Genomic DNA, 27421 nt, shown 5'->3' on the forward strand with positions numbered 1-27421 from the left:
CCTATTACTTATGTATTAATTAACCACAAACTTCGTTACATACTGATTTCACGTTCATTCATCATTGAATGAATCAGGATGCATCTTATCTCAAGCAGTTATTATATTTGTTGCTATATCTGCAAATTGTATAAACCTTTATGAACTACTGAAGGAACAAGTAATGAATAACACAAGTGAAATACTGATCCCCTGTTTGTTCATCATTAATGAATCGTGATGCATCTTTTATCCCAAGCAGTTACTATATTTGTTCATGATTTGTTCAGTATTTATGCCCCATTAAGTAACGTGTTACCGGTTGCAATATTGCAAAAATAAACACCGCTGACTGATTGTTCTTAAATCAGGGGGCTAACTGGATTGGTATATTAGTTTTCTTTCCTATTTTATCCTTACCTAAATTCCTCACTTCGACTTCCTCACATGTACTCCCAACTTGGCTTAACTCATCCAGATGGCGAGGTAAGAAGATGGTGCTTATTGCCTTATTGCTGTGCTTTGTTTTAGCCTGCCTTCCCCTCCCCCCTCCACACACACCATTTCCTACCAAAGGTGGACATTTCAGGTACAGAAAATATACATCCAGACCAAGATTTTGTTTCAACCAACCAGTATCAAGACTCAACTGGCTGGTTGAAACAAAATCTTGGTCTGGATTTTTACTTTCTGGATTTGAAATGTTCACCTCTGTTTCCAACCTCCAGATGGCCTTTGTAATCATCTGACATTGCTGTGCTCTGTTCCCTGCATGTTGAAGTCCTTTACAGTCTTTGGCTTTAAGGTGTGGCACCAGCAGTTAAAATCTTATTCTTCTCTATGAATCCATCACTTTGTTTTCAGATGTAGTGGGAAAACATTTGTAGTGTAAAACATTGTACAAAAATGCATAAATAAAAATGCAATGCATAAATTTGTAATTGACTGCAAATGGAAAAACTGTATTACAATCAAGCAGGTGTTTTTTTTTGTGTGTGTGAATTTTGTAAGCCACTCGTGTTAAATGGAATAGACACTGTAGTTTAAATTTGCTCGGGTCTGAGGGTTCATCACTGTGAGAGGTCATGCTATATACTTGTTTTAAGAATAGGTTATAAGGGAATAAGATGGCCTGTTTTATATTTACATTATTTTAAGGCTGTGAGTTTCTGCTGTTTGAGTTTGTGAAAGAATATCAGTCAACAAAGCCATCTGTAATTTTTGACCATATAACATCAGGTGATAATATCATTTATTTTATGTTTAGCTCCTTAAAATCTGTCTTGAGTTTGGTGATGAAATTTTCATTTTAATATGGCCCTATGCAGAATCTGCTGTGTCAGTGGCTCTCCTCTGTTAGGGGAATCTTGAGTTCTAGGATGGTCGTCATAACCTGCTCTATTTCATAGTTCCTGTCCTTCTCCAAGACATCATGCACAGCTGCATGTTAAAGATGTTTGATCATTTAAACTATAACAGGGAGTTGTGGCATTCAGCTGATTTGCTATTGGATCTCGACTGTACTGTCACTATATGGCAGTTGTTTGTAATGAGAGAGCAGCAGAAAACAAATTTTGTTAATTATATTAAACACATTTCCATAGCACAGGGTATCTGGTTGCTAACTAGCTAGTTTGTGTCTGTTTCTCAAGAAAATTACCAAAATATCAAAACTAGTGTAAAAAATTGTAATGTTGTAGAATGCAACCAAGAGGTATTCTGATTTTTTTCACTCGCTCTTTTGCGCCCCCTAATGGTGATCGTCCATGTCACTTATAAGGCAGGCTGGGCCTGACCCCTCTCCAGCTGTGCTTATTTCTTGTAGCTAGAACTCTGACACTTCATGAAGTGAGATAAGGCCTCCTATTATTCTTCAGGTGCATATTTAATAATATCAGCTGGTGACCACTTGGTGTTTAATAATATTAACTAGATCCATTACCAGTGTTGGGGAATTTACTCACAAAAGTAATCCATTGCAGACAGAGGTGGAAAGTTCAGGTCCAGAAAGTACAAATCCAGACCAAGGTTTTGTTTCAACCACCTAGTTGAGTACTCTGTGACTGTGACTGTTTATACTCAAATGGTTATTGAAACAAAATCTTGGTCTGTCCTTTTACTGTGTTAGCAACCACATACCCTGTGCTACTGAAATGTTTTTAATGTAAATGAATTAACAAAATTTGCTTTCTGCTGCACTCTCATTACAAACAACTGGCATGATCTGATATTTCCACCTCTGACAGGAGCTAAAAGGCTGGCATCCTATGTTGACACCGTTAACTGCTGTTTATTCTCTTATTGATTTATAAATCATTCTGCTCTAGAGACGGTGGGATTTGGGCAGCCAGTTGAGAAGGAAGCTGTTCCTGTGGCATGATCCCTAGTCTGTCATAGTCTGGAAGTTTTCTGGGTCGTCTGGGGATGGTGGCATTGCCGCCCTGATGGTCTTGCATGGCACAGACAGTTTGACAGCTGAGATTCCGGCTGTAGAGCCATGATGTTCTACCTGTTTAGAGAATCATATAGCTCCTCTCATACAGTTTGTCTGTGAAGAGTGTTATGTGGCATGAACTGAAACTGAAAATTCTTCCCCATAAAGAACAAAACCAAAATGTACGCTTGGTACTTTGCTTTGTATAGAGGTTATGTGGAATGTAGCTATACTGCATGTGATTGGCCTGAATTTTCTAGACCAGGGGTCACCAGCCTTTTTGAAACTGAGAGCTACTTCACGGGTACTGAGCCATACGAAGGGCTACCAGTTTAAGTTTAAACTTATCTAAACTTCATGTATAATAAACATGTTTTAAATGCTTTTTTTAGATGTTGTCATTTTCAAATCTATATACATGCAAATTAAGTGAAATTAAATTAAAGAAGAATAGCAACAGGATAAAATTAAATTTTAGATGCTGCTGCCTGGTAAGTTGTGCTATTTTTAGAACAGGTCCACAGGTGACTCGTGGTCCTTGTGGGCATCCTGATGCCTGTGGGCACCATGTTGGTCACCCCTGTTCTAGAGCCTATAGTATAGTATAAAAAATAAAAGACCTCCCTCCCTTTATAGTGCCAGAGGCACTTCTGAGTGTAAATTGCATCAAGTAAGCCAATACATAGCATGACATAAAATATATTGTCAACTATTTGTGCTATTCTGTGCAGATTGAAGCTGACTTGTAGGTACAGCAAGTTAATGCTAATTTAGGATGCATTGATACGACTGATACGAAGTTTGACCTGAGCGTCCCATATATCCATTTGAAACAGCTCACTGCTTGGAGTTTGAGCTTTAAGAGGCTTTGTGTTTTGTGTCACAAGTTAAGAACAATTATTCAGTTGTTTTTATTCTTCCCTTAGTACTTTATCCTCTTGTAATGCCAGGCAATTCTTTTTATCTATGTGTTATATTCCCTTGATCCTTGGCCTTACAAACATCTCTGTCGTCCTGCTAGTTCTGCAGCTTCTCCATGGCTGAGTCAGACTTGGAGGTGAATCACGCCATGAGGGACTTCCTTCCTAGCTGGGCCCACTCTTCCCCCAGCCGAGAACTGTCATGTGATCGTGTGGTGGGGGAGGCCACTAGCCACCCACTCACCCCAGGGAGACACCCTTTCTTCCGCCAAATCACACCAAATAGATCCTCCAGGGACTTATCTTCAGAGTCGGAATCACTGTTCAGGTTCAACCTGAGCTCCATGAACCTGACTCTCAGCCCATCACGTCCTAAGAGTCCTTGGGGTCACTTTGACCCCTACGATTCAGTTGAGGTAGAATATATAAACCACTGTAGCCCCTATAGATTTCTCACAAGAAATATATAATGACATGAGCATCACCTAGTATGAACAAATGCCATAAATCCACATGTACCTTTATCTGATTAACATGGACTGTCTGGTTTTAGGACTTAGGTGATTTTCTGGTCAAACAGATGCCTGTATTAATGCTGTTACACTGCGAATGAGTCATGGATTCCCTGCTGGTGATTTTCTTTAGAGTGACAGAAATCAGAGTTTTAAGCAATAAACCATGGGTTTCTGTGAGTAATGCTTTACATTAATTGCACCTTCATAATGCATCTATTACGCATTCATAGAATATTCAGTGCACCTTAATAATGCATTCATAGAACATTCATAACCAGCATGTAAGTATACCATAACATCCCAACATACCTTAACAACGTTAATATACATCAATAGCAAACATTACATGATGATATTATTCTAATGTTTGTTATCGTATAATGTTTGTTATTAATGTGTGAATGTTTTATGAATGTTCTATGAATGCATGATGAATGTGAATTGAATGTTCTATGATTGCATTATTAAGGCATCTTGAAGCTACAGTTAATGTAAAGTGTTACCTGGCAGAGGTATTCAGATTTTCTTTTAGATTTATGGACAGCAAATAGTTGTTTTTTTGATGATGTCACTAGTCTTAGGACTAAATCCAAATAGCAGGTATTCTCATCATACTGTAGTTAATCTACTGAATTATAAACACACTGGCTAAAGTCATGTCTCCTTTACAGGACCAAGACAAAGAATATGTTGGTTTTGCAACGTTGCCAAACCAGGTACACAAAAAATCAGTAAAAAGGGGCTTTGACTTCACATTGATGGTAGCGGGTGAGTACAGCTGGGTAGGATTTCCTGCTGTGTCATTGTATAGGTAATGATACACAGGGTAACTTTTTGAGCAATGTTGCTGGGTAACCACCAGCCAGGTGAGACAAAGGCCAACTCAGCTGAATCTGGATGATTATGAAAAGTTGCCCATTGCTGTTGAAATTTGGTGCCCAATATCAATCGGAAAGTGCCCAAGCAACATTCGTCAGCAACACTGCCCGGCAACATGGCTCAAAAAGTTGCTCTGTGTATTGTCACCCTTAGAGGTCTTGTGTACCTGAGAAACCATCATTGTCATTTTATCCCCTAAATCCATTGATATTTACTAATAAATCTTTTTACAAATATTTCGTTTGAAAAGTTAGTGGATGGGCAGCATTTCAGTGCAAAGAAAAATTAAATTTTGATCCCAGCATTGTGTCTCCTAGCAACAATGAAGTATGTTTTATTTTAGGAGAATCTGGCCTGGGAAAATCTACTCTTGTCAACAGCCTTTTCCTCACAGACCTATATAAGGACAGGAGGCTTTTCAGTGCAGAAGGTGGGATATGAGCTTAATCTATTGTTAGCATTAAATTTGAGTTTGCTTTCAGTTTGTTCCTATGCAGATTTAATGTTATCGTCTATGACGCCTTATGAACCATTTGCTGTATTCTTTTGACCCCACTAGATGGTGCTCTTGGTTTGTGTGGGGCATTCTTTGTGCCATTTTTTTGAGCTCCGTCTAGTGTGGTCAAAAAATACAGCAAACGGTTCATGAAGTGTCATTATGTCTCACTACTGTTGTCATTCGAGGTGGTGTTACTATTGGGGGAACAGTAGAATAGTCTATTGACACAGGCTAAAGTAACCAGGACCTTCCATCTATGACCTACCCAATTATCCAGCACAGGGTTGAGGGATAACCAGAGCAAGCAATCTTATCCACAAAGGTCCAGTGTGTGCGCTAGGTTTTGGGAAAACCTTAAGGTCAGCTATTCAAACCCAGGTGTGAGGACTTTTCAGCCAGTCAGTGCTCTAAATAGTAATCTAATTAGGGAGTTGCAGCAAAAACCTGCATACCAAACGGCACTTTCTGGATAAGATTGTCCACCCCTGGTCTTAAGCATACCAGTGCTATGCAGGGCTGAGTGCCTGTCTCCGCTTTCTGCAGAGAGAATCACACAGACGGTGGAAATCACTAGGTGCACAGTCGACATTGAGGAGAAAGGGGTGAAACTGAGGCTGACCGTGGTGGACACACCAGGGTTTGGTGATGCCATCAACAACAAGGAATGGTAGGTGTGCTTGGATGGAGGCGGGGTTTAAGGGGGAACAAAATGTAAAGAATTGTTTACAATTTGCATATTTCCGCAAACCAGTAGTGATGGGCAAATGAAGTTCTGTTCATAAAAGGGCACAAAGCTTGCCCTAAAGCAAACCAAGGGCACCATCTAGTGGGGTCAAAAAATATAGCAAATGGTTCATGAAGCTTAATTTGCCCGTCACTACAAACCAGTATTAATAAATATTGTTTTTCAAATTTTTTTTCCCCCATGTTTGGTTAATCCTGCTGTTTTGTGGAAGTTGGCGGCCTGTTGTAGACTACATTGAAGAGCAGTTTGAGCAGTACTTCAGGGATGAGAGTGGCTTAAACCGCAAGAACATCCAGGACAACCGCGTGCACTGCTGCCTCTACTTCATCTCACCCTTCAGCCACGGGTACAAGGACTGGACATGTGTTAGTGTTAAGAACATAAAACCTCGTTCATATTTACAATTTTCTGCAACCAGTGGCAAAGATTTCTACCAGAAATGAATAAATATCCTACATATACACTGACATTAAAGGCGGCGCTACATTTCCCTTAATCTTGTGTGAAGTAAACAGTAAAGTCTAACTTTTGCACTTTGAGGTATTTTAGACCATTTTAACTTACAGACATGGCCTAATGAGTTAAATGATTTTGAGGGTGTCTACCTTTTCTATCTTAGCCTCAGGCCTATAGATGTAGAGTTCATGAAGGCTCTACATGAGAAGGTCAACATTGTGCCAGTGCTGGCTAAGGCCGATAGCCTCACCCCATATGAAATGAGGAAGAAAAAAATTAAGGTGAGTATGGAGCACCTGAACGTTCATAGTCAGATAATGACTTGGGGGGTGTTCCATGAAGCACGATTTCGGATGACTTGTTGAATTTAAGATATTTAAGGTCTGGGTTAAATGGACTTTATTTTCATTCCCTGACATTTAGCTCAGACTACCTTAAATCTGACAAGTTATCTGGCTAAGCAAGAAATCCTGCTTCATGGAACCCCCAGGTTATCTGACTAATGTTCAGCAGCACAAAGAGGAGGAACGATCAAAGCCTGTACACATATTCACATGGCATGTGCACTATACATCTGGAATGTGCACATATGTACCCGTATCAGGCAGGTAAACATTGATCATGCCATTTGAGAGCATGCTGGACGGCTGCTGTGTGTCACATTGGCCAAAGCAGTGGACTTACTGTCTTGTCCACCCTCCAGATACGGGAGGAGATGGAGCAGCATGGAATCAAGATCTTCCAGTTCCCAGACTGCGACTCAGACTCAGATGAAGACTTCCGACAGCACGATCAGGAGCTAAAGGTTAAGTCTGTATGTAGGAACAATAAGACTCTCTACCAGTTTTAGAAAGAATAGCAGAAGCACAACAATTTAATGAACAGATTATATATGACATTTGCAAATCTAACCTGTCTGTTCTTTGGTACATTAGAGCCTCCTAGGTTTGCTATTGATACAATTATCTTTTTTCCAGGGCAGAGTTCCTTTTGCCATAATTGGCAGCAACATGGTGGTGGAGAGCATGGGGCGCCAGGTTCGAGGGCGTCTGTATCCTTGGGGCACTGTGGAAGGTATGGGGAGCTACAATGCATTGTGTTACAATCTTATTGTTTTTTTCTGAAATGCTGATTATCTAGCGCAGGGGTCACCAACCCTGGTCCTGGAGATCGACCACCCTACAGAGCTTCTGTGCAGCCCTAATTAATACACACCTGATACAGATAAGTATTGCAGCCAGCTATATTGAAGCTAAGCTGACTCTAATACCAAGAAACTACTGAAGGGCCTGATTATCTGTGACAGGTGTGTTAAATTTAGGGCTGCACCTAAGCTTTACAGGGTGGTAGATCTCTGAGAGCAGGGCTGGTAAACACTGGTCTAAGGCGATACTGCTGTCTAACTATGTTTCATGTTAAGGACAATGTTGATTTGAACTTACCTACCATGATGTACCCAAAGCAAACTTTGCTGATCTTGGTTGTGTGGTCATCAAAAATGATTCTGATTCATTGACTCACTGATGTGCAAATGTTAATATTTATTAGGTATCTTATATATAGATTGACCTCTAGTCCTGGTATTGTTCTCTTGTTCTGCTGATTAAATAGTGTTGTCTATGTGAAAGCTATGATGTTCTGTCCCTTGCGATCCCCCTAGCCTATAGTGTCACTCGGCAGGTGACATGATTCGTTTCCGCTTACGGGTGGGCATGGTCTGAGAGGTGACCCTAAATCGAGTCCGCCTGTGCTGTCGGTCGCTTTGTTAGTGGAGGATCCCGCCCACAGCGATTTCCTGATGCTACGCGACGTGCTGGTGTGCACTCACATGCAGGACCTGAAGGACATCACCAGGGAGACACACTATGAGAACTACCGCGTGCAATGCATCCAGACCATGACCCGTAAGGTGGCTAGAGAGAGAAGGCACACGTGAGTGTGTGTGATGGGTCAGCCAGACGTGCAGAGTTTTGTCCAGACACACACACATACATACACAACACTGCACAAAACACTAAAACAATGTGTCCTGAATCAAGTCAGCTTCTCATTTAGTATGACTCTGGGCAACCTCAGATTTCAATGCTTCATGTGTGTATGTAGTAGACCGACTCAGGACAACAGGGCGGACTTTCCGATCCCCTTAACGTCATGCTCCACGGATAGCAACGCAGAGAGACTTGTTTGGGAGAAGGAGGTCAAATCAAGCAGGATCCTTTAAAAGGAGGCTTCTTGCCCAGGTACAGACTGGGAAATGTGAACCAGGGAACCTTTCAGATGTGATTAGTAGTATCACCCGCGTCTGTATTGGAAGCCTTACTGGTGTCTTATCCGATTTGCAGCTCGGGCGGATGCAGGAAGGACCACACAGGATCCCGGGGCAGAAGGAAGCTCGTTAGAAAATGCCACATATTTTCAATCTCTTCATGTCCAAAACATAATATTTTGTTAGGGTGTCTGACAGCGTCCATGTGATCTTTATTCATAAGTTCATGTTATACTCCTAAATGCAAAAAAGGAAGTGGGGGTGAGGGGGCTTGGCGCAGGTTGGGCTTGTTATGCTGCTTTCACGAACCCTGGAGTTATTCCCGGGATATCGTGTCCCACACTATCTGAAAGTATAACGTGAAACCCATGACTGACGAAAGCAAGGAGCTCTGACAATGTTATGTAGGTGTGTCTGTACGTTACGTAGGCGTTGATGGTTAAAAAATGGAAACCTCAAGCAAGCGAAAAAGAAGATTGTAAGATCTGATTTATTTGTGACCTATAGATGCAGATGGGATTGCAACTGAAATGTCCTGGGAGCCCACAATTTGAGAGACAAAGTACCCTGGTCAGATCATTTTGGAAACGATGATGTCAAACAACCATTGCTGCAAATGTAATAATATTTATTAAGAATCTTCATGATTATAATTCCATTTTCTCTCTTCTTTAAACATAATGGACAGTTAGATGCAGCCCAGAATTTACAGGCAATACATAACTTAAACTTTCTCCATAGGGAAAACAATTATATATATATATATATAATTTTATATATATATTTATAGATATATATGCATTGTTAAAGTGGAAAGAGGTCTGTAAAAGTGACCTTATGGTTCTCCATAATTGTACATGGTCCCCCCCCCCCCAAAAAAAAAAAAAACCTTAAAATAAAACTCTGCAATCTACATGCAAAAACAGGCAATGATTAAAGCTTAAAGCATACACACAAACATGTCAATATGCGCTTATACTCACACTTAACTTCACACTAATATAAAACTCACAACTGAACTCCGGGCATTATGCTTTAAAAAAATTCAGATTTCAAAAAGTAAGACTGGCTTTTCCACAACACACACGTACACACAGACTGGGCATGTTTTTCATAGCTATGCACTGCAGCTGGTGTAAATCATAGTCGCCTTACCCCCCCCACCCCCAAACATATGCACCAAATTGACACACCAGCGACTCCAAATCACACAGTATGATTGGAAGTGATGCTGGGACATGTGGGAAAGAAGGGCGAAGGGGGGCAAGGCTGTACAGAGCTTCGAATGTGCTGGAATCTTCTCGTCTCTGTGACATGGAAGGAGATTTCTCACTTGGTAGTGTCTATCAACCAGGAGAAGGTTAACACCTAAACTAACTACACCAGCCAGTGCACCAGGCAGCTACCCCCATCCCGCGATACCAGTGTTTCTCAATCCGGTCCTCGGGGACCCGCAGACGGTCCACGTTTTTGCTCCCTCCCAGCTGGAGGAAGCAAAAGCTGGGAAGGAGGAAAAACAAGGACAAGGACTGGGTTGGGAAACACTGCTCTATACCATCTCACCCCAGAGGGTAGTGTCTGTATCTCTTTTCGTAGAGAACCGGGGAAGGAGGCCCATTAAGGAGGGGGGGGGGGGGGCAAGCCAACAACCTTGTGTCCATTTGCAGCAGTCCAGTAAGCAGTCAGACGCAGCCATCTGCAGCACAGCACAGTCTGCAGGTCAAGGTTCTTTACAGCAGTTTCCCAACCCGCCCCTTGGGGACCCCCGGACAGTCAACGTTTTTGCTCCCTCTCAACTCCCGCTAAAATGCGGCCTGTCTGGCAAGGAGCTGGGAGGAAACAAAAATGTGGGGACTGGTTTGGGAAACAGTGCTTTATAGAGCCAGGCAAACAGCCTTAAAAGGGAACGGAACCAGAGTCCCTTCAGTCAGACCTCTATACATCGCGATTAAGCTGTTCCGCACCCCTAAAACCAACTCAGGGTCACAATGTGCCGCATGAGGTGCAGTAACACCCTCTGGACAGAAGAGGGCAGGAGCGCGACACTCCACGACACACGGCCACAGGCTGTGACCACCAACAATCTGGTCATGATTATTGGTCACACTGAAGGCGCGAGGGCGACACACAGCGTTTGTGGGCCGAGGGTAAGGCTTGTGCCAGAGGCACGTTAACTCCAGATATCTTTTTCAAGGAGTACAATTATCAAGACTTTGTCTTCATTCAGACTGTAACATTCAACCTGCATCTAACATTTACTAACATATTTTGTAATTTTTTATTTGCTTACCCAGATAACAACCCAAGAGAAATTACACACACCTTGGTCAAAAAAAAAAATCATGGAATCATGACCTGACTCAGATCATGTGACCATGCACAGTGAAACCACCTGAGTCTCAGATCACATGACTGCCCACAGTGAAACTATGCAACGGAGATACCATGCCACTGTACACCGTAAAACCCATGTAACCGAATGCAGAATGATGAAGAGCAGAAAGCATACGACACACAAACGAGCCAAACAAGCCAGTCTGGGTAACATTTCACCTGTCCCCATAACAGGCGTCCAACTCCACATATGCACGTCACAATCCCAAATGTGTGCACAGACCGTTTCATATACATCTTTGACAAAAATAGATTTTTTTTTTTTTGGAATGTAAAGTTTTTAATGCGGTTTGTGATTCTATCCAAATCTGCGGTTTTGAATTTCCATCAGTTCCAGTCGATGTGTGCGTGCATGTGTTCCGTCTGTCTGGAAGTAAGTCTATGTGCACTTAAGTCTGCAAGCTCCTCCCCCTTAAGCCAGATTCAGGCTCCTCCCCCTTCAGCAAGATTCAGGCTCCTCCCCCTTCAGCAAGATTCAGGCTCCTCCCCCTTAAGCCAGATTCAGGCTCCTCCCCCTTAAGCCAGCTTCAGGCCACTGACAGGGAAGGAGGGCATGGTCACCATGGTGACGGGGTTGAGCACAGCTCCCCCTACCAGCTGTGGGTGGCGTGACACCACCTGCTGTTTGCCTACGAGGGCGGTGGCCTGGGGGCCAGAGGCAGGGCCCGAACCATTCACCTGGGCATGGCTCAGAGTGTGTGCGATATGGCTGACCACGGCAGCAGCTGCAGGGGGTTGTGGGTACAAGGTGGTGCCCAGGTGAGTCACCGGGTGCACCGTGATGTGACCGATGGGGGTGGAGGCTGAGGCAGAGGAGGATGAGGAAGAGGAGGAAGATGGGGCTATGTGAGCAACATGCTTGGGACCAGCCTGGATCACATGGCTCACGGCCTGAATGACAGAAGCGTGCGAGGCTGAGGCCGCATGGGCGATCACCGTGGGTTGGGTGACTAGGTGCGGGTGGGCAACCATAGCCTGGGCGGGGCCAGGGGGTGGGGCCAGTATTCCAGGGGGCGGGGCTGGATGCTGGAGGGAGACGGCAGCCACTATGGGGGCCGGTGGCTTCTGGGGGGCTTTGGGGAGAGAGACAGGTGCAGTGGCAACAGTTGCTGTGGAAATGTGCTCATCCTGGTCCAGATTGTCTTCGCCCTCTGGCAGAGAGATCAGAAAAACGCCCAGTCAGTCCAGCCAGAGAAAAGAAGAGAAAATAACCTTTGCAAAAGAAGAAGTGACAAATAACATAAAACAATTACATCATTTGCCTATAACTTCTCTGCCCTTGATCACACCAGCTTTGATGCCTTTCTCAGAGGCTCTCTGGCCATGCTATCACTGCCCCAAGCATCTGGCTTGCCTACCTGAGGCTGTGGAGGTCGAGGCCTGGTCGTCCTCGGGCTGCGCTGCCTGCCGCAGCAGCCGCTCCATCTCCATGCCGTCCACCCACTGGCTCAGCTCGTCACGCAGCTCCGCCAGCCGCTGCTGGGTGGCAATCTTCTCCCGCGCTAGGCGCTCCATCTCGTGCTCAAACTCCTTCTCTTTCCTCTTCAGCATCTGCAAGCACATAGAGTGGTCGGTGGATTTCCCTCTAGCGCCACCTGTTGCCCGGCTGACTACATAGCAAGCTTCAGGAGGCCTGAACACACACACACCTCAGTATGGTTTTCCTGTGTCGCGGTTCATGTGTACCTGCCTAACAATCTCACAGCCCCACAGGTATAACTGGTACAACCTCAGCCGAGGATTGACAACCAGCATGACTCTGTCAAGGCAACTCTTGTCAAGCTCTTGTCAAGGCAACTCCCCATATCATTAAGGCTTCCACACACACACAGACACACACCTGTCCCTGTGTCTCCCAAAGAAACAGCAGGGCGAGGAGGAAAAGTAGAAGTCAGGCAGTCGGTGGGGAATGTTCCTTATACTAATGACCTAGTTTTCAGTCAGCTGACACGGGAAAGCCAAAGAGGTCGCAAGGACAGGGCGGCTAAGGAAATAAAATAAAAATAATTTAAAAATCGAAATTGTGTGTGAGTATGTGTGTTTAAGAGACTTAAAGCAATAAGGAGCTCAGAGATACTCTTCTAAAACAGGTATGTTCACCATGGGGTGTAGAGGGGGCCGTGTCAGAGCTTCCCTAAGCGTGGCCTGATCTGTAATCACCCCCCCCACACACACACACACACACACACACACACACACACACACACACACATCTGCATGACCTCCCACAGCCATACAGAGAGGCTGTCAGGAGGAACATGGGAGTAGGCATGGTTGATCAGAGAAGGAGTCAGTCGGCAGCTCACTGTAAAACAGAACCAAAAGGTTCCTCATTGGCACTGGCGTCACTGCGAATGACGCGAATGACACCAGGCCCTTTGCCCCGAGACTCCAGGCTCCCACGGCTGTTTCCAAGACAACAACTAGAAGCCATCCTAGTTTCCCCAGCAACCACCTTCACAATGAGTAGGTTGCAGCTAGATCTCACTGCAGCCCCCGCCCCCCGACCGACACACCTGTGGATACATAGACAGACTAATTAACCTTTACACACAAACAGAACCCAGTTCCCCCACCCCGAGCCACAGTGCCCGGTAGCAGCTATTCACGAGAGACCACTGCACCAGCAGACAGCACCAACCAGACAAAAAAATTAAAAAAAAAAAACTCAAAATTTGGAGCCAGAAGCCGTACGACCTTCAGGGGGAGGGAACACTGCTTTCCTGGCTTCCCCATGGGCCTGTCTGTCCCAGCAAGGTGGGGGCCAGAGGACACCAAAAAAAGGCAGAACACATGCCTCACTCTAAGAGTATGACTTCACACCAAAGCTACCATGCTATATTGTGACAGTGACAATGTAGCGTATACTATATCCTACAATGCCATACTTACTGTATGGCTCAAATCTTTCATACCTACATGTCCCTATTAAACGGCTACATTAATTGAATTTTTAGACTTTATTTTTATTGTGTGTTGTTGTTTGTTGAGTTCGCGCTAGGGTTGGGGCCATTCCGGAATGCATTGATCAATTCCAGTCCAAATCAGGAAATGGAACTGGAGCTGGGATTGGAAAACAAACTACGGGGAACAGAATTGGAGTTGAATTTGAATTTCAGGGAGATTTAAGTTCCAACTCCAGTTCCATTTCCTGATTTGGACTGGAATTGATCAATGCATTCTGGAATGGCCCCAACCCTGGTTCGCACTAATCGAGAGTAGCATTTTTTATTTCATTGTCTTGTACAATGACAATGAAGGCTATTCTCTTACCATTTTACATATTAATTGTTACAATACAATTGTGTGTGTATGACGACAGAGAGAGTCTCAGACTGATTTTGGTGTGTGAGGGCCAGTGAAGGAAACAGGAGAGAGACGCATCTGTGCTCTCAAAAAGGGCCGAGAGAACAAAGTGCTTGTATGGTTTTGAAGCCCTTTCACAGAACGAAAGCATCACAGAAAAGACCTTTTGTTCCGCACGGCCTGGGAAAAAAACCATTTCGCCCGACATAAAGAAAGGCTCCTGTCCCATATAGGGGACAACAGGATTTTATTTGCTTATAACGCCACAGTAAGCAAAGGGACAGAGGTCCTCAATTCACAGCTGGGTGCTGCACCACCCAAATGATGCTCACCATTGTTACCTTCTAATTCACACCAGGTAATCTCCCCAGGTGCCTGATTATTTACTGATGCGAGCACACCCCAAAGGGGAGGGGGGACCATCAGCCAATTAGGCGAGGAATGCACAGAAGACGCGGAGGCAGTCGTCACCGGAGAGAGAGAGGAGGGAAGAAGTATGGTGAAGCCACCTTCTGTTTGGTGCAGGAGATCAGTCACCTTGACGATATCCGAGTGACGCGGGGATCCAATCACAGGTCAGAGACACGGTCAGACTCTGCAGAGACAGACTGAGCCGTGCTGCTGCGGTGACGGACATGGGCGCAGAGATACCGTGAGGTACGGAGGGGGGGCCGAAAGAAGAAGAGAGAGAGAGACACACGAACAGGGAGGCACAGGGAGAGAAATGAAGGGGGACTGGGAGGGGGAGACAGAGAGACAGAGGCCGACCCACAGAGACAAGTGTGCTGATGTACCCCGAACTAAATGAGAAATCACCTTGTTGAAACAGTCCATTTGCCCCACGGGGGCGACTTCGTAAGAAGGAGTGGGCCAGCGACCTGGGAGGTGAAAGACGGAGGGCCAAAGGCAGCTTATCGAGGTTCCGGGCCACTCAAAACAAAAACAGAATTAAACCGAAAATACTGATATTCAGTCAACCAAGAGCGATGGGGGCTTAGAGACCCTGCAGACAAGCCAGTGCTGTCAAACGCATGCGTCCACGCCCCTCCCCCTCTCCCCAAGCCCTGCCTCCCTCCCCCCCAAACCTCTGCGGCAGTGGTCTGTTCCGCACGTGCTCAGACTCAGCGGGGCTGAGGTGACGTCACCCGTCTGCAGCTAGCCATGTGCTCAGAGCTCACATGGAGAAGGGGGCCCGGGGAAGGCTTAAAGGGCTACAGCGCTGAACTCGCACAGGCATCCCGGCTCCACGCACAGGAACCCCGCGACATAAGACGGTTCCCCGACATCACAGACACTCCTGAGGTTGGTATTACTTAAACAGGTCACCGTTTCTCACTACGCTATGCCATATTCCTCCATCTGCAACCTCCATAAACCAAATGATACAAAGAGGGACATTTAGAATCCACCTAGCACAGTCTGTAACGGAGGAAGACGCCGAAACAACCCACCGGGGCCACGGAAGAACAGGGAGTTAAACCAGAGTCTTGCTTCAGAAATCCCCCTCACAAAGGGGGAGGGGGCACAGTGACAGAGAGAGTGTCTGACCTCAAGGAGCACATTCAGTTCAATTCAATTAATTTTATTTTTATATAGCACCTTTCATAGCAGAGTTGCCTGTGGGCAGAAATGATGGGCACGCTCTAATACATTACTACATCATTTATACAGAATAATACATGAAACCGGGAAAAGGGAGGAAATAATAAAAGAATGGAAAAAGAAATAAAGCCAATAGACAAGGAGGAGAGTCAAACAGCCATGGGCTCCAGAATGACTGCTGCCTCTCTTATACATGTACATGCTGCATTAGTACATGTTACATTAATATAAAACGCACTTAACGCATCACCCCGACATCACCCCCTCTCTGCCTGCGTGGAAATGTGGCTGCTGGACTTTACCCAGCGACAGGAAATTAAGGTTGGTTAGCTAAAGATGAGGCTCACACAGCCCTGCAAACACATGGGAGGTGTTTATGGGAGGGGGTCTTTGCAGTAGTGTGATGGGGGACTGAGCTGCTCTCAAAGTGAGAGGCAGGGGATGGGGAACTGAGAAGCTTTCAAACGTCTGGAGATGTGGCCGCTCACCTGGATGTAGCGCAGGGCGCTCCTCAGCACGCTCAGGTTGGAGGTCTTCTTCTCGTCCACGTTGGGGATGTTCTTCTTCAGGGTCTCAAAACACTCTTTCAGATGTGCGCGCCTGCGGAGGAGAGCAGGCGGCTGTTCAGCCTAAGGGGATATCCCAGCATGCTCAGCTGCGCCCATGCAGCCCCGTCTAATGACCCACAAGCTCACGGACAAAACACGTTTGGAACCACGTGACCCGACAGAGTACAGCAGCTTCCACCAAATACAGCAGTACAAAGTACAAGAATCCCATTCGCTGAAGTGTGACCTACATTCTAACAAAGGGAGGCAAAGAGAATCTTCCATAGCAGAAACTGGGCAGTAATGGCTGGGGTGCCCATATGCTGAGTGAAATTCAGAGAGAGAGTCCATTTCATGCTCCAAACACTTCTACTGTTCCTTTCTCCTAAATACCCAACAGCAGACACTTCCTAAGACTCTGGCTCCAAGGGGCTATTGCTCCATGATTAACTAACCCGTGGTTTCAAGTTTAACAAGTTTAAACTTGACCGAGTCATGTGGTTTCTTAAATGCAGCTTCCGAGGTTTAATGCGTACTAGCGTGTTGGCTAAACCAAAACTGTGTGCCATTTAGAGATAAACCTAACAAGAAATATCAATTTTTCTGCGCGTTATCAAGGGTTTAACTTAACCTTGGTGTGTATATGGTTTACCTGAGGTTTAAGGAGAGAAACTGTAATTAGCATAATATTAAGGCAGTGGCCTGAACAGTTTTTTTTTTATGAACGGATAGCATTTTATTATTTTTCCATTAATGTATTACATGGTTGCACTGCCACATCCTTAGTGCACAGTGTGCACTCCTGTGTCTGTCTTATGCATGTTGCATTGCAGACAATCGACTACAGAAAAAGTAAAAGAACCATTATTCTAAACAGCTCATATTTGCAAGGTTTATTAGCAATCAAACAATGCTAAAGATGTCTTCCCTCTGTTAGGCTATTGATATAAAGGGAAACAGTAAGCTTGTTAGCTAAACAAAAACATTTATCTACCATTAATATAATTGTCCTTCCAATTCAACCTTCTCCCTCAAAAAAACACCATTAGTACTCTACTATGAACAACAACTTAAAAATAATTGGCATGCAGGTGCCATGCATTTCTTGAAATATTACCAAAAAAAGTGTCATTAATAAATTTTAAAAAGTTTGAATGACTCACAATTTTGCCCATACAAAAAAGGCTATTATATTTTGGAACTTTACATTCAACTGTAGGACTGTCACAGTCGATTATATCAATAATTGAGTAATCTACCGATTAATCTGACAATTCATCAAGCAATCATTATATTTAATGTAATATAATATAATATAATATAATATAATATAATATAATGAATTGCAATTGGCTCGAGGCAGAACCCAACCACCCACTGCATGGTACATACTTGGTCACACTCTAGTTCACTTAAGTGCATGTTTTCAGAGAGTGGAAAGAAAGCGAAGACCACACACATGAGGAGAATATGCTAACTCCACACACACACAGTGGTGGCGTGCAGCGACAGCGCAAGCGACCGTGACACTGTGCCGCCCTCAGCTTGCACAACGTGCGAGGTGAATATCGCCATGCCATTCCATGCACGGGCAATTCTCAAACTGCAAGACCTGCAGTAGTCTGCTGGATTAAGACCATCACTAAGTTGTGCTAAAACATTTTAACTCAGTCGAAGAAAACATAATTTAGCAATCTTTGCAACTTTAATGATTTTTTTTAACATTATTGTAGTAAATTTTATTTATTTTTTTTAAATAATAATAACTTGAAAGTTTAACGAACTCTTAGACCATCTGGCGCATTTGAGAAGTTAAAAATGAGTTAAAAGGAAGGTGAACAAGAACTGGTCACAAAAAGACATTCATCTTCTGCTGTATGGAAATATTTTCTATCTCATAGAGACAATGTTGAGAAAAAATCAGTCGGCACCGCTTTGTGTCCGTTGGCACGACGAACAGCAAAACCACCAACTTATTTGACACTCTATTGGTAGGTACATGACTATATATTTAATTTTCTTCTCCTAAACATTGCAAAATTCTGAATACTGCAAGGCCAACTTTTCAATATCGTTCAGCCCCAAGTTTGCAAAAAGTAATATTATACGATTAGCATGTACTGTATTATGTAAGAAGATGCGGTGAAGCGACAGGTCTAATCTTCGTTTTCGCAGTGATTATTTTGACATACAGGAATCATAGAAAGTTAATTAAGCAAAATGATTTAAGTCAAAGTGATGTTAATGGCAGGCTGAATGGCCCATGCCTATGGCGAACCTCGCTTTAATGACTCAGATTTGACTGTCTTCTTGTAAGAGGTATTTCTGACAAACGACTGCATTTTCATTCACCTTTAATGCAAAGTGCTTCCGCTCTTTATATGGACCCTCATCTGCTAGGCGTCGTCTCACTTCCGCCATGTTGAGTAATCGAGAAGCAAAATTTTAATCAACTCTTTTTAATAACCAAGCAATTGAGTTTAATCAAATAATTGTTACAGCTCTGTGCTCTATACTTCTTCATATATGCAATGTCAATTTGTAGTAAAGTTCGTTTCCGTAGTACATCCAGTTCAGCAGTAGTCAGCCAGTTATTTTGACACAGCAATCAGAAAGTTAACACACAGCTGAGTGTTCAACTCCTGATAAAATTACCAGTTTAGCCGAACGCACTTTACTGTGCTGCTAAACCGCAGTTAGGATGAGCACCAGCCCCACAAGGTCACAAGCCTAACTTCACGTTACTACCCGCCCCCATTCAGCCAAGTCACAAAGCTGGGATTGACTAACCTGTTTTTCTCCAGTTTGTTGTGCACTTCACGAGTCCCGGCCCTGCCAGAACAGGAAACAACACGAGGCATTACTTCATCAAACCAAACACACACTGTGAAGGAGGACGTCAGAGCTGCTCAGCAACTGTGCAGATTCAGCAGTGCCACTGTGCCTGAGTCTGGCTCATTCAGATGAATAAACCATCTGAGGCTATGGTCTGCACCTCTAGGATTCTGCTACACTCTGTTATAACAAGTTCAGCCTATAGTCAACCATATTTCCCACAACCCTCTGCTTCAGTTATGCAGTTGAAAATCTGAATCCCATCTGAGACAGGCACACGCTTTCTCCAACAAGCACAAACAGGCATGCTCACGTACCCCCCTGGCCTCCTCCTCATGTCTGGCTGCCGGGTGTCGTCCAGCACTGGACTGGGCCGCCCCACCGGCGTCACCTGCCCCTGCATGATGGCGGAGCCAGGGAGCAAGGCATGCTGGGAGCCGGCTACCACAGCACTGGGGTGGGGCCGCAGCTGCTGGTTCTGTGGCTGAGGGCTCCCGGAGTCTGTCAGGGGCCCCACCTCTGTCTTCACCTGCGCCAAAAGGGGGCGCTGCTGTGGCGAGGAAGACAGGACATCCTTCCCAGGGGCGGGCAGTGGGAGAGCCGATACCACAGGAATCGGGATGACGGCGATGGGCATGGGGGGCAGGGGTGGGAGCGGGGGGGGCGGCACCAGAGAGGGGCGGACCTCCAGGTGTGATTCCTCTGCCCAGGTCACGTGGTTTAGCCTCACAGGCTGGACCAATGAGGACACTTCTGAACATCTCTGCTCTGCCTCCCGCTCTAGGGTTACCTTCTCCCGCACTTCTCCTTCTGAGGAAAGACAAAGCACAACCCGTTAGGAGCCAAACAACCCTGTTTATACCAGGAGTGTTTTGCCCAGGAGGTGGGCTGGTGGGGGGGCAACACCAGAGTAACACACCCCCATCTGGAAATCGAGCCAGCAGAGTGTTCCAGGAATGAACACAAACCAGCAATGCAGTCTGACCTTTGACCTCAGACTCTCCATGGAAGCTGCAGGCATATGCATGCCCGTTGTCAGCACTGGTCTGTTATTTATCACATTATCTCTGTCACACAGAACCTACAGAATGTGGAAACTAGACAAGTTCTCTCTCAAATAGAGGTGCACAATATATAGAGGAAACATATCGGTATATGCCAATATTTGTTATAAATCAAGATATCGGCATCAGTCTGATGTGTCAATCTTGGCTGATATTTAACAGTCATAAGTATATTAAGTTAACAGCACCAGAGCTATAGACGTAACTGCTACAATAACAGAAATGATTGCATTGGACAATCAGCCATTTTCAGTAGGGGAGGGAGAGGGATTTTGTCGGCTCGTTCAGCACTCAGGACCTCGTTAGAGTCTCCAAAGTGGGCTGATGTCTCACTGTCTGTTGAACAGGGGAGGGGGCGATCGATCGCGTGGTCCAAAAATACAGGACAAATCTCGTCCTGGAATTGGTTCAAAATGGGACACAGCATTTTATTTCTCGGCACAGGATGGGTGGCAACTCTACTTAGACGAGGTGTCAAAGTAGCGGCCTGCAGGACAGTTTTATATGGCCTGCGGATTCGTTTTAAATTCATTAATAAATCTGGCCAGCAAAACGATCTTTCGTTGTCCACAAAATAAAAAAAAGACATAACGTCACCCCTCACCATCCCCCCATCCATCAAGTGGCTCTGAGGTTAGCTGGATATCGCTATTGGTTATAGTAGACAAAAATACATTTCCACGTCGGTGCACCGCTACTCCCAAGTTGAAGCCCGACCGCCACTGCCCTGCGTGGAGTATGTCCACCGTGCCATCAGGACCAGAAGCATCGGGAATGAAGCCAGCAGCCTTTTCAGATGCAAATCCCACATGACAGAACAGGGGTGCACGTACTGTATGTAGACAGGCGCGTGGTCCAGACAACCCACGGCGCTTAGGCCCACAGAATTAACACAGCGAAACCAAAAACGGAACCTGAGCGTTCGCGTGCTCAGCAGATTCCCATCCCAGAGAGACTCGCATTCGCAACAATCCTGTGATCTGCATCTGCTGCCGGTGCTTTGGACACACTGGCTGGTCGACACGGCAACACTCTCTTCTAGGGAAACAGAAGCTCTCTTTCACTTCTGCCTCTCTGCACCCAAGGGGTGTGTTTCCAGAGACGGAGGGCAGCGGAGAAAGCTGAAATCGCACAGGTGAGCCAAAATCCTCAAAAAATCTTGGTTTCATCACAGACCTACAGAATTAATTGTCTTGGACTATATATTGTCAGTAGTAGAGATGTACGATTTGTCAATTAAAATATTGGTGTCAGCTGATGTACATTAAAAACCGAGATGTCAGCATTGGTCCAATGTGTCAATATTGGTCAATATTACTGCCCAATATTAAGACTTTAGTCTATATTCAGAGTTAGAGGTACCAGAGCCAAAGACAGAACTACTAATATAATGAAGGTGTTTGCATCGATATTTCAACCATTTTCCGTAGAGGAAGATGAGGGATTTATTCAGCTCATTCACCACTTAAAACCTCATTACAGTCTCCAATTTGGCTGATGTCTCACTGACTGCATTACATGATGTAGTTGGTACCCACGTACGCTCATGAGATCTTAAAAAGTAATGTTAGCAACATCAGTTTCACTACAGATTTCTGGAACTCGGAGGTTAGCCGATTATCGGGAATATTAGACAAAAATATATTGGTTATCAGTATTGGCCAACATTTCCATGTCAGTGCACCCATAGTCAGTAGCGCTACAGGCCTGGGGGCCATCCTGGATGAATCGCATCCAATCTGTGCGCCAAGATAATCTTTATAAGCAGCCAACCCCGACTAAGGCATATTGCCATTATGATGGACATCCAGCCCCGGTCTCTAGGCAACATGACAACAGTGCATTGAAGCAGTGAATCCTGGATCATAGCAGCACTAACGGGGCGGGGAAGGGGGTCACATAACTCAGGGACTCGCCGTCGGTCCAGGTTCGGCACAGCACGAGACCCGCATGCGTCACTAAGCCTCTTACTTGGGCACACACAAAGGGGCACATCCCAAATTAGGCTTGTGGGACGTGAGCCGATTTAAAGATCAGTGACAGTTTGGAGCATTCTGGGAAAATGACATTACAAAATATCAACCTTAAGAGTGCGGTAAGCGCCAGATGAAACAGGGAATTTTCAGGAAACTTTAATTACTGTGAATACAATAATAATAATAATAATAATAATAATAATAATAATAATAATAATAATATAGTCATTCATCTAGACACCCTGGTCAGGATGACAGTGCATTGTCATCATCATCATTACTAGTAGTAGTAGTATTATACCATAATAATTTAGATTTTGGAGTCTAAATACAGAGCAGAATATGAGACCTGTGCAAGCTTTAGTAATAATCATAATATTGAAGCATATACTTTAGCCACAGACTCATGGTGGCCAGTCATATGTACACTTCACCATAGCAAACCAGAGTTCATCTGGGGACCCGTATCCCGGGCTGCGGCAGCTGCGCAGACCAAGGTCACACGTGCCGCCAGAGCAGGAGCCACACAGCAGCACTTTGTGTCTGCAGTCTGAGGGAAGCCCCACGCACAGCGACACTGCCGAGGTGAGGTGAGGGGTAGCAGCTTCTGTCCCACAATACACTGCACCCTGCACACAGCAATACAAGGGGTCTAAATAAGCCGTATCGCTCGGCTTACTGCCCCACTGTAACCCAACCAAAAACAGTTTCTATATTTACGTAGTTGGGCAGGCCTGGTACCAGCTGTCCCAAACTAGGCAAAGCATACAGGAACATGAGTGGGTGTCACTGAGAGCAACGACAGCATCTGGGACCATGAATATCAGCCCAGAACAGCACACTGAATGGGACCTGCAATCAATATGACCTTACAGAACCACTAAGGCAGTAAAATTCACTGCCAGTTGCAGTGAGACACTGTAGCAGAGAATAACAGACCTAACATAAACCGAAGTTCTCTGCTTGAGGAATAGCATTGCTGACTGGCGGAGGAGAAGAGTACGTTCCAGACAAAGGAAGGTGTTCAACACGAGTGGAGACGCAAGGAGGGCGGGCCAGCGGAATTCCAAGAAGTGCCAGCAGCCAATCACATCACTGCACATTGCGAAGGCCTGCCTTCCACTCCCACCCAGTTACTGCAGCACAGCCAATCAGTGCAAGCTTTCTGAACAGGAGGGGGCAAAAAAAAGGAACAGAGGGGTTTGGGGAGATGGGGGTTGCCATGGAAGCAGTGCCAATAGAATCAGCAGACACAGAGGAGCAGCCCTCCACATGAACGCAAAGGGCGACGAGCCCAATCCTGCCGACTGGACACAGGATTCCAGAATGCCTACTTCCAACAGGTCACTGCTGTTCAGAGCATATTTCCTATAAATCCACTTAAGAAAAAGCACACAATTACACTCGTATATTAAAAAAATTGAACCAATAAAATTTACGGGATTTTAAGCACCCAGTCTGTGACCAGTCATTACTGGGAAGCTCTGAAAATGTCACTGCCACATGCCAGTGTATCTATTTGTCCTTGGATAACTACATGGAGACACCTCTGAAATAAAGACTTCTTTGATGTTTCAAATTTACGACAGCTCTATGTAGGACTTCAGGAAAGTAAACCCTGAATTGTTTCAGAGCATCTTAAGCTGCCTGGGGGCAACTACTGTACTTCCTTGGACTCATTTTGAAAGTTTGTCCTAACACGTTTCGCAGAGGCATTTCCTGCCTACAAGCACCCTGCCTTCCCGCATCTGTGACAAGTGCGTCACAACGCAGCCACGGACTGCGGATCTGAACCGAAAAAATCGTTCTTCGCTCAGGCCGTCATCGCTAAACCAGCCCCAGCAAACGCTTCACGGCTAGTGTGACCAAGTATCCCCGGCGCAAAATCCCCCCTAATACCGCAGGGTTAAAAATCCCTGTGTACCTTCTTAATGCAAGAAAAGACGCGTTATATAACGGCGCAGCACACGACTGCCCCAGATCCTCCCCCCTCCGTGACCCGCGCCCGGCACCGATCCGACAGTGCGGCACAACGCGGCACGACGCGCACGTGCAGAGCGGGGCGGGTCCCGAGCACGCGGTGTCTCCTTGTAGGAGTGGACGGGCCGACACGTCATCAGCCCCTGAAAACCCATCTAGCACGGCATGATAGCATGAACGCCACATAAAAAACGCTGGTATCCAAATGCAAAAGCACATGGTTCTCTCACCCCCCCCCCCCCCCCGGTGTGCAGCAGCTGAACGGGAGACTGACTGAAGCCGCTCGTCAGTCTGCCCTACGTCAAGACTTTACAGTGAAAAAATACATATACTTTTGCTACCGCTCTCCAAACGACTAAACACGCAAAGCCATGGCTCTGTTAGACTTTTTGCCGGTTATGATAGCTCGCAGTCTCCCCTAACTGGGGGGGGGGGGGGGATTAACGTGATGTAAGGCTGGCGAAGATCTCCCCGGCGTCGCTTTGCATGCACTTCATGGGTACGTGCACGGCGATTTGCACCAGACGCTTATGTGGAGGAACGAGCCGCAGAGGTGCTAAACCTACGTGAAATCGTGTCGCGAAGAGAATGACCTAACACCCACACACAGAGACGAGCGCGCTGGGGGTGCTCGTTGACACAGGCAACCCAATTACCAAAAATGCAGCCCGAAATAACTGGAAACCCCTAGAGAAGCGCTCGGTGGTTAGATGCTGCGTAATATAACTGGCTGCACATCAAGTAGTTCAGCTGTCATTCACGAAATTGCATAGTTCAAAGAGCGTGACCGTCAAGTTGACATGTAGCATGCTGCACGAACAAGTCACAAGTCTAGCTATGTACAGCCGTCTTGCTTTTTTGGCAAGCAGGAGCGCTGAAGACCCGCAGCCATCCCGGAGAATCGGTTCAGAAGCACCTCTTGCATACATCTTGACCCAATGTCCCTCTACTTACCACGTGTGATCTCCTGCTGTTGGGCTTGCCACTCCAAAAACCTGGCTGCTTCTAATAGCGTCTCGATGCTCATCTCGTACCTCTGCGGGCCCTGACTGGCAGGCGAACACGGCAGGTATGCACCGAGGGGGATCGGCTTTGTGCTGTAGTGCAGGACCCCTTTCCGGTCTACGGGATGGGGAAGAAGTATCCGGATCCCCCTCGTAAAAAGGCTTTCAGGCACGTTCAAGGGTTGCAACAAAATGGCGATGCAATAACAGAAAACATAACAAGGCAAGAGGCATACCGCTCAGAGAGCACTCCCCCCCATCCCCGCCCAGTAACCACTACGTTATCACCACCCCCTCCCCCCCAAGATATCACAGTCGTAGGAAAAATACGGATTAGGATTGTTGCACTTAATGAACTGGATTCTGAAAAAAATCTAACGTGGAGAATTGCGTTCTATTCAGGCGAGTAACGAGTGTTATATTTGGTTCACCATGGTAAAGAAATTAACCCAGAGATTTGCTGTTGAAAACCCTTCCCCGTTTACTTATTCGTTTTCGCTGCGGAAATATATTCCCATATTCCATGTTGTGAGTGTTTCCTCGTCATTATTACATTATTACATTGCTTTATTTACGCGAAACGTTTGGTTTTGTTTAATACACAAGTGAGATGTCAGAGTCGTATTCCTAATAAGCGCTGTCTTATCAAATGCTGAAACGATTTGTAATTCTCCACTGCCGAGCAGTTTTTAAGGCGAAGGGGAACCTTGCCGGGTTGTAGCAACAGCCCTAACCTGCTTTAAATTTGCATTTGATTATACATGTTCATGCCTAGCAGCCAATCGCCGTGCAGAACAACAAGGCATGGTGTCTGTCCACATGGGCAGCCACTTGGCCGTGCTCATCTGCATGTCCACGCATGGAGCAGACCCGCCGCCTTCAAAGCCAGCCGATTTGCCGCCACACCCTCTAGTCTGGTGCCAAAGAGATCGTACGTGTTTCAGTTTGGTGGTGTTTCGCGCACAGATACGCCTTTTTAGCTGTACGACGTACGAATTATCCCATACGAAACGTAAAGAATATAAGTGGCTTTTGTTTTGTCAGTATTTTCAATAAACCTAATCTGCTTCCCAAATAACGGTGTTCAGAAATGTGTCTGTGAAAAATGACATTTTTATTCCGCTTGTTCTAGTGAGCATCCAAAACACCTGATGTATTGTTTTCTGCTATTCATCCTCCACTTTTCAATAACTTTATCATTTTGCAGTGTGGAGCAAATCGGCAATACTAATAATATCCTTTGAGATAATAAACGACATAAAAGCTAATCCATGCATCCATTTTCTATAACCACTGACCCAATGCAGAGTCCCTCTAACCCAGGAGTCTATCCCAAGGAACGCGGGATACGAGGCAGTGGACCCCCTGGACGGGATGCCTTCCCATCAGAGGGCACATACACCCACATACACTCACATTTGTTACCCTACCGTCATATCTATGGGCTGCGGGAGTAGCCGGGGATATCCACATTAACATGTGGAGAAGTCCTACACGTGTAAGTCTACTGTAAGGCTACTGGTTGTATTTATTTAGTTTTCATAACAATAAAATATGCATAACCGTCATCTTATCTTTACGTGTGGTTTTAATATTATTTTGAGCCCGCCCCCAACTCTTTGTATTTCAAGAATGTGTTTAAAACTGACTAGGGCGCGGCGCGCGAGCCGAGATGCCGGAAGTGCACCGTCCTCGTGCTGGGGGCGGAACCTTCTAGAAATTCGGTTTAAAGGGGAACAGCATTCGCTTGTTCTTTTTCTCTCATACTAAAGCGGTTATTTCAATACATGTTGTTTAATCTAGTTATTCCCAGTATTTTAGAATGTGTATAATGTACATAGTTATACCTCTACTTATTTAGCGGTGTTTGCTGCCAATACAACAATTTCCCTGGACGGTAAATACAAACAGCATCTGATAATATGGAAGAAATTGGGACTAGCCCAAAAAACGGCGTAAGACCGAGAGCGGGTTTCCGAAACCAAAACCGTCCGAAGGAGTCATGCCAGCCGTCTGACC

The 27421-nt window shown here is 45.4% G+C and overlaps 2 protein-coding genes across 3 annotated transcripts; one reads left to right on the forward strand and one right to left on the reverse strand.

Moving 5' to 3' along the window:
• Positions 1 to 3439: 3439 nt before the first annotated feature.
• LOC111852928 (septin-5-like) lies at positions 3440 to 9171 on the forward strand. The gene is made up of 11 exons (XM_023829318.2): positions 3440 to 3749; positions 4520 to 4616; positions 5071 to 5157; positions 5770 to 5893; positions 6183 to 6317; positions 6591 to 6708; positions 7131 to 7232; positions 7405 to 7501; positions 8197 to 8359; positions 8531 to 8667; positions 8770 to 9171. Exons 1-10 carry the CDS (start codon positions 3450 to 3452, stop codon positions 8646 to 8648), a joined length of 1341 nt encoding a protein of 446 aa, XP_023685086.2. The 5' UTR covers positions 3440 to 3449; the 3' UTR covers positions 8649 to 8667; positions 8770 to 9171.
• Positions 9165 to 25674, reverse strand: LOC111852927 (max-binding protein MNT-like). Of its 2 annotated transcripts, XM_023829317.2 has the most exons (7): positions 25353 to 25674; positions 20064 to 20188; positions 19696 to 19928; positions 19334 to 19375; positions 16484 to 16595; positions 12446 to 12638; positions 9165 to 12238 (listed from the first exon to the last, which is right to left on the reverse strand). In XM_023829317.2, the coding sequence occupies exons 1-7, from the start codon at positions 25423 to 25425 to the stop codon at positions 11604 to 11606; spliced, it is 1413 nt and encodes a 470-aa protein (XP_023685085.1). In that variant the 5' UTR covers positions 25426 to 25674; the 3' UTR covers positions 9165 to 11603. The 2 variants fall into 2 exon arrangements, with proteins under 2 accessions (XP_023685085.1, XP_023685084.1); XM_023829316.2 differs by having other exon boundaries at positions 19696 to 20188.
• Between the last annotated feature and the right edge of the window lie 1747 nt (positions 25675 to 27421).

The sequence above is a fragment of the Paramormyrops kingsleyae genome, chromosome 18, assembly GCF_048594095.1.
Source record: "Paramormyrops kingsleyae isolate MSU_618 chromosome 18, PKINGS_0.4, whole genome shotgun sequence".
NCBI classification, from domain to species: Eukaryota; Metazoa; Chordata; class Actinopteri; order Osteoglossiformes; family Mormyridae; genus Paramormyrops; species Paramormyrops kingsleyae.

Excerpts from the sequence above, each read along its gene's own strand:
- LOC111852928 (XM_023829318.2), top strand. The coding sequence starts at position 3,450 with ATGGCTGAGTCAGACTTGGAGGTGAATCACGCCATGAGGGACTTCCTT. Across the intron at positions 3,750-4,519 it reads ACCCCTACGATTCAGTTGAG|GACCAAGACAAAGAATATGT; the intron begins GTAGAATATATA and ends TCTCCTTTACAG. Across the intron at positions 4,617-5,070 it reads CTTCACATTGATGGTAGCGG|GAGAATCTGGCCTGGGAAAA; the intron begins GTGAGTACAGCT and ends GTTTTATTTTAG.
- LOC111852927 (XM_023829316.2), bottom strand. The coding sequence starts at position 25,425 with ATGAGCATCGAGACGCTATTAGAAGCAGCCAGGTTTTTGGAGTGGCAA. Across the intron at positions 12,639-16,483 it reads GCGCCCTGCGCTACATCCAG|ATGCTGAAGAGGAAAGAGAA; the intron begins GTGAGCGGCCAC and ends ATGTGCTTGCAG. Across the intron at positions 12,239-12,445 it reads CTCGACCTCCACAGCCTCAG|AGGGCGAAGACAATCTGGAC; the intron begins GTAGGCAAGCCA and ends TCTCTCTGCCAG.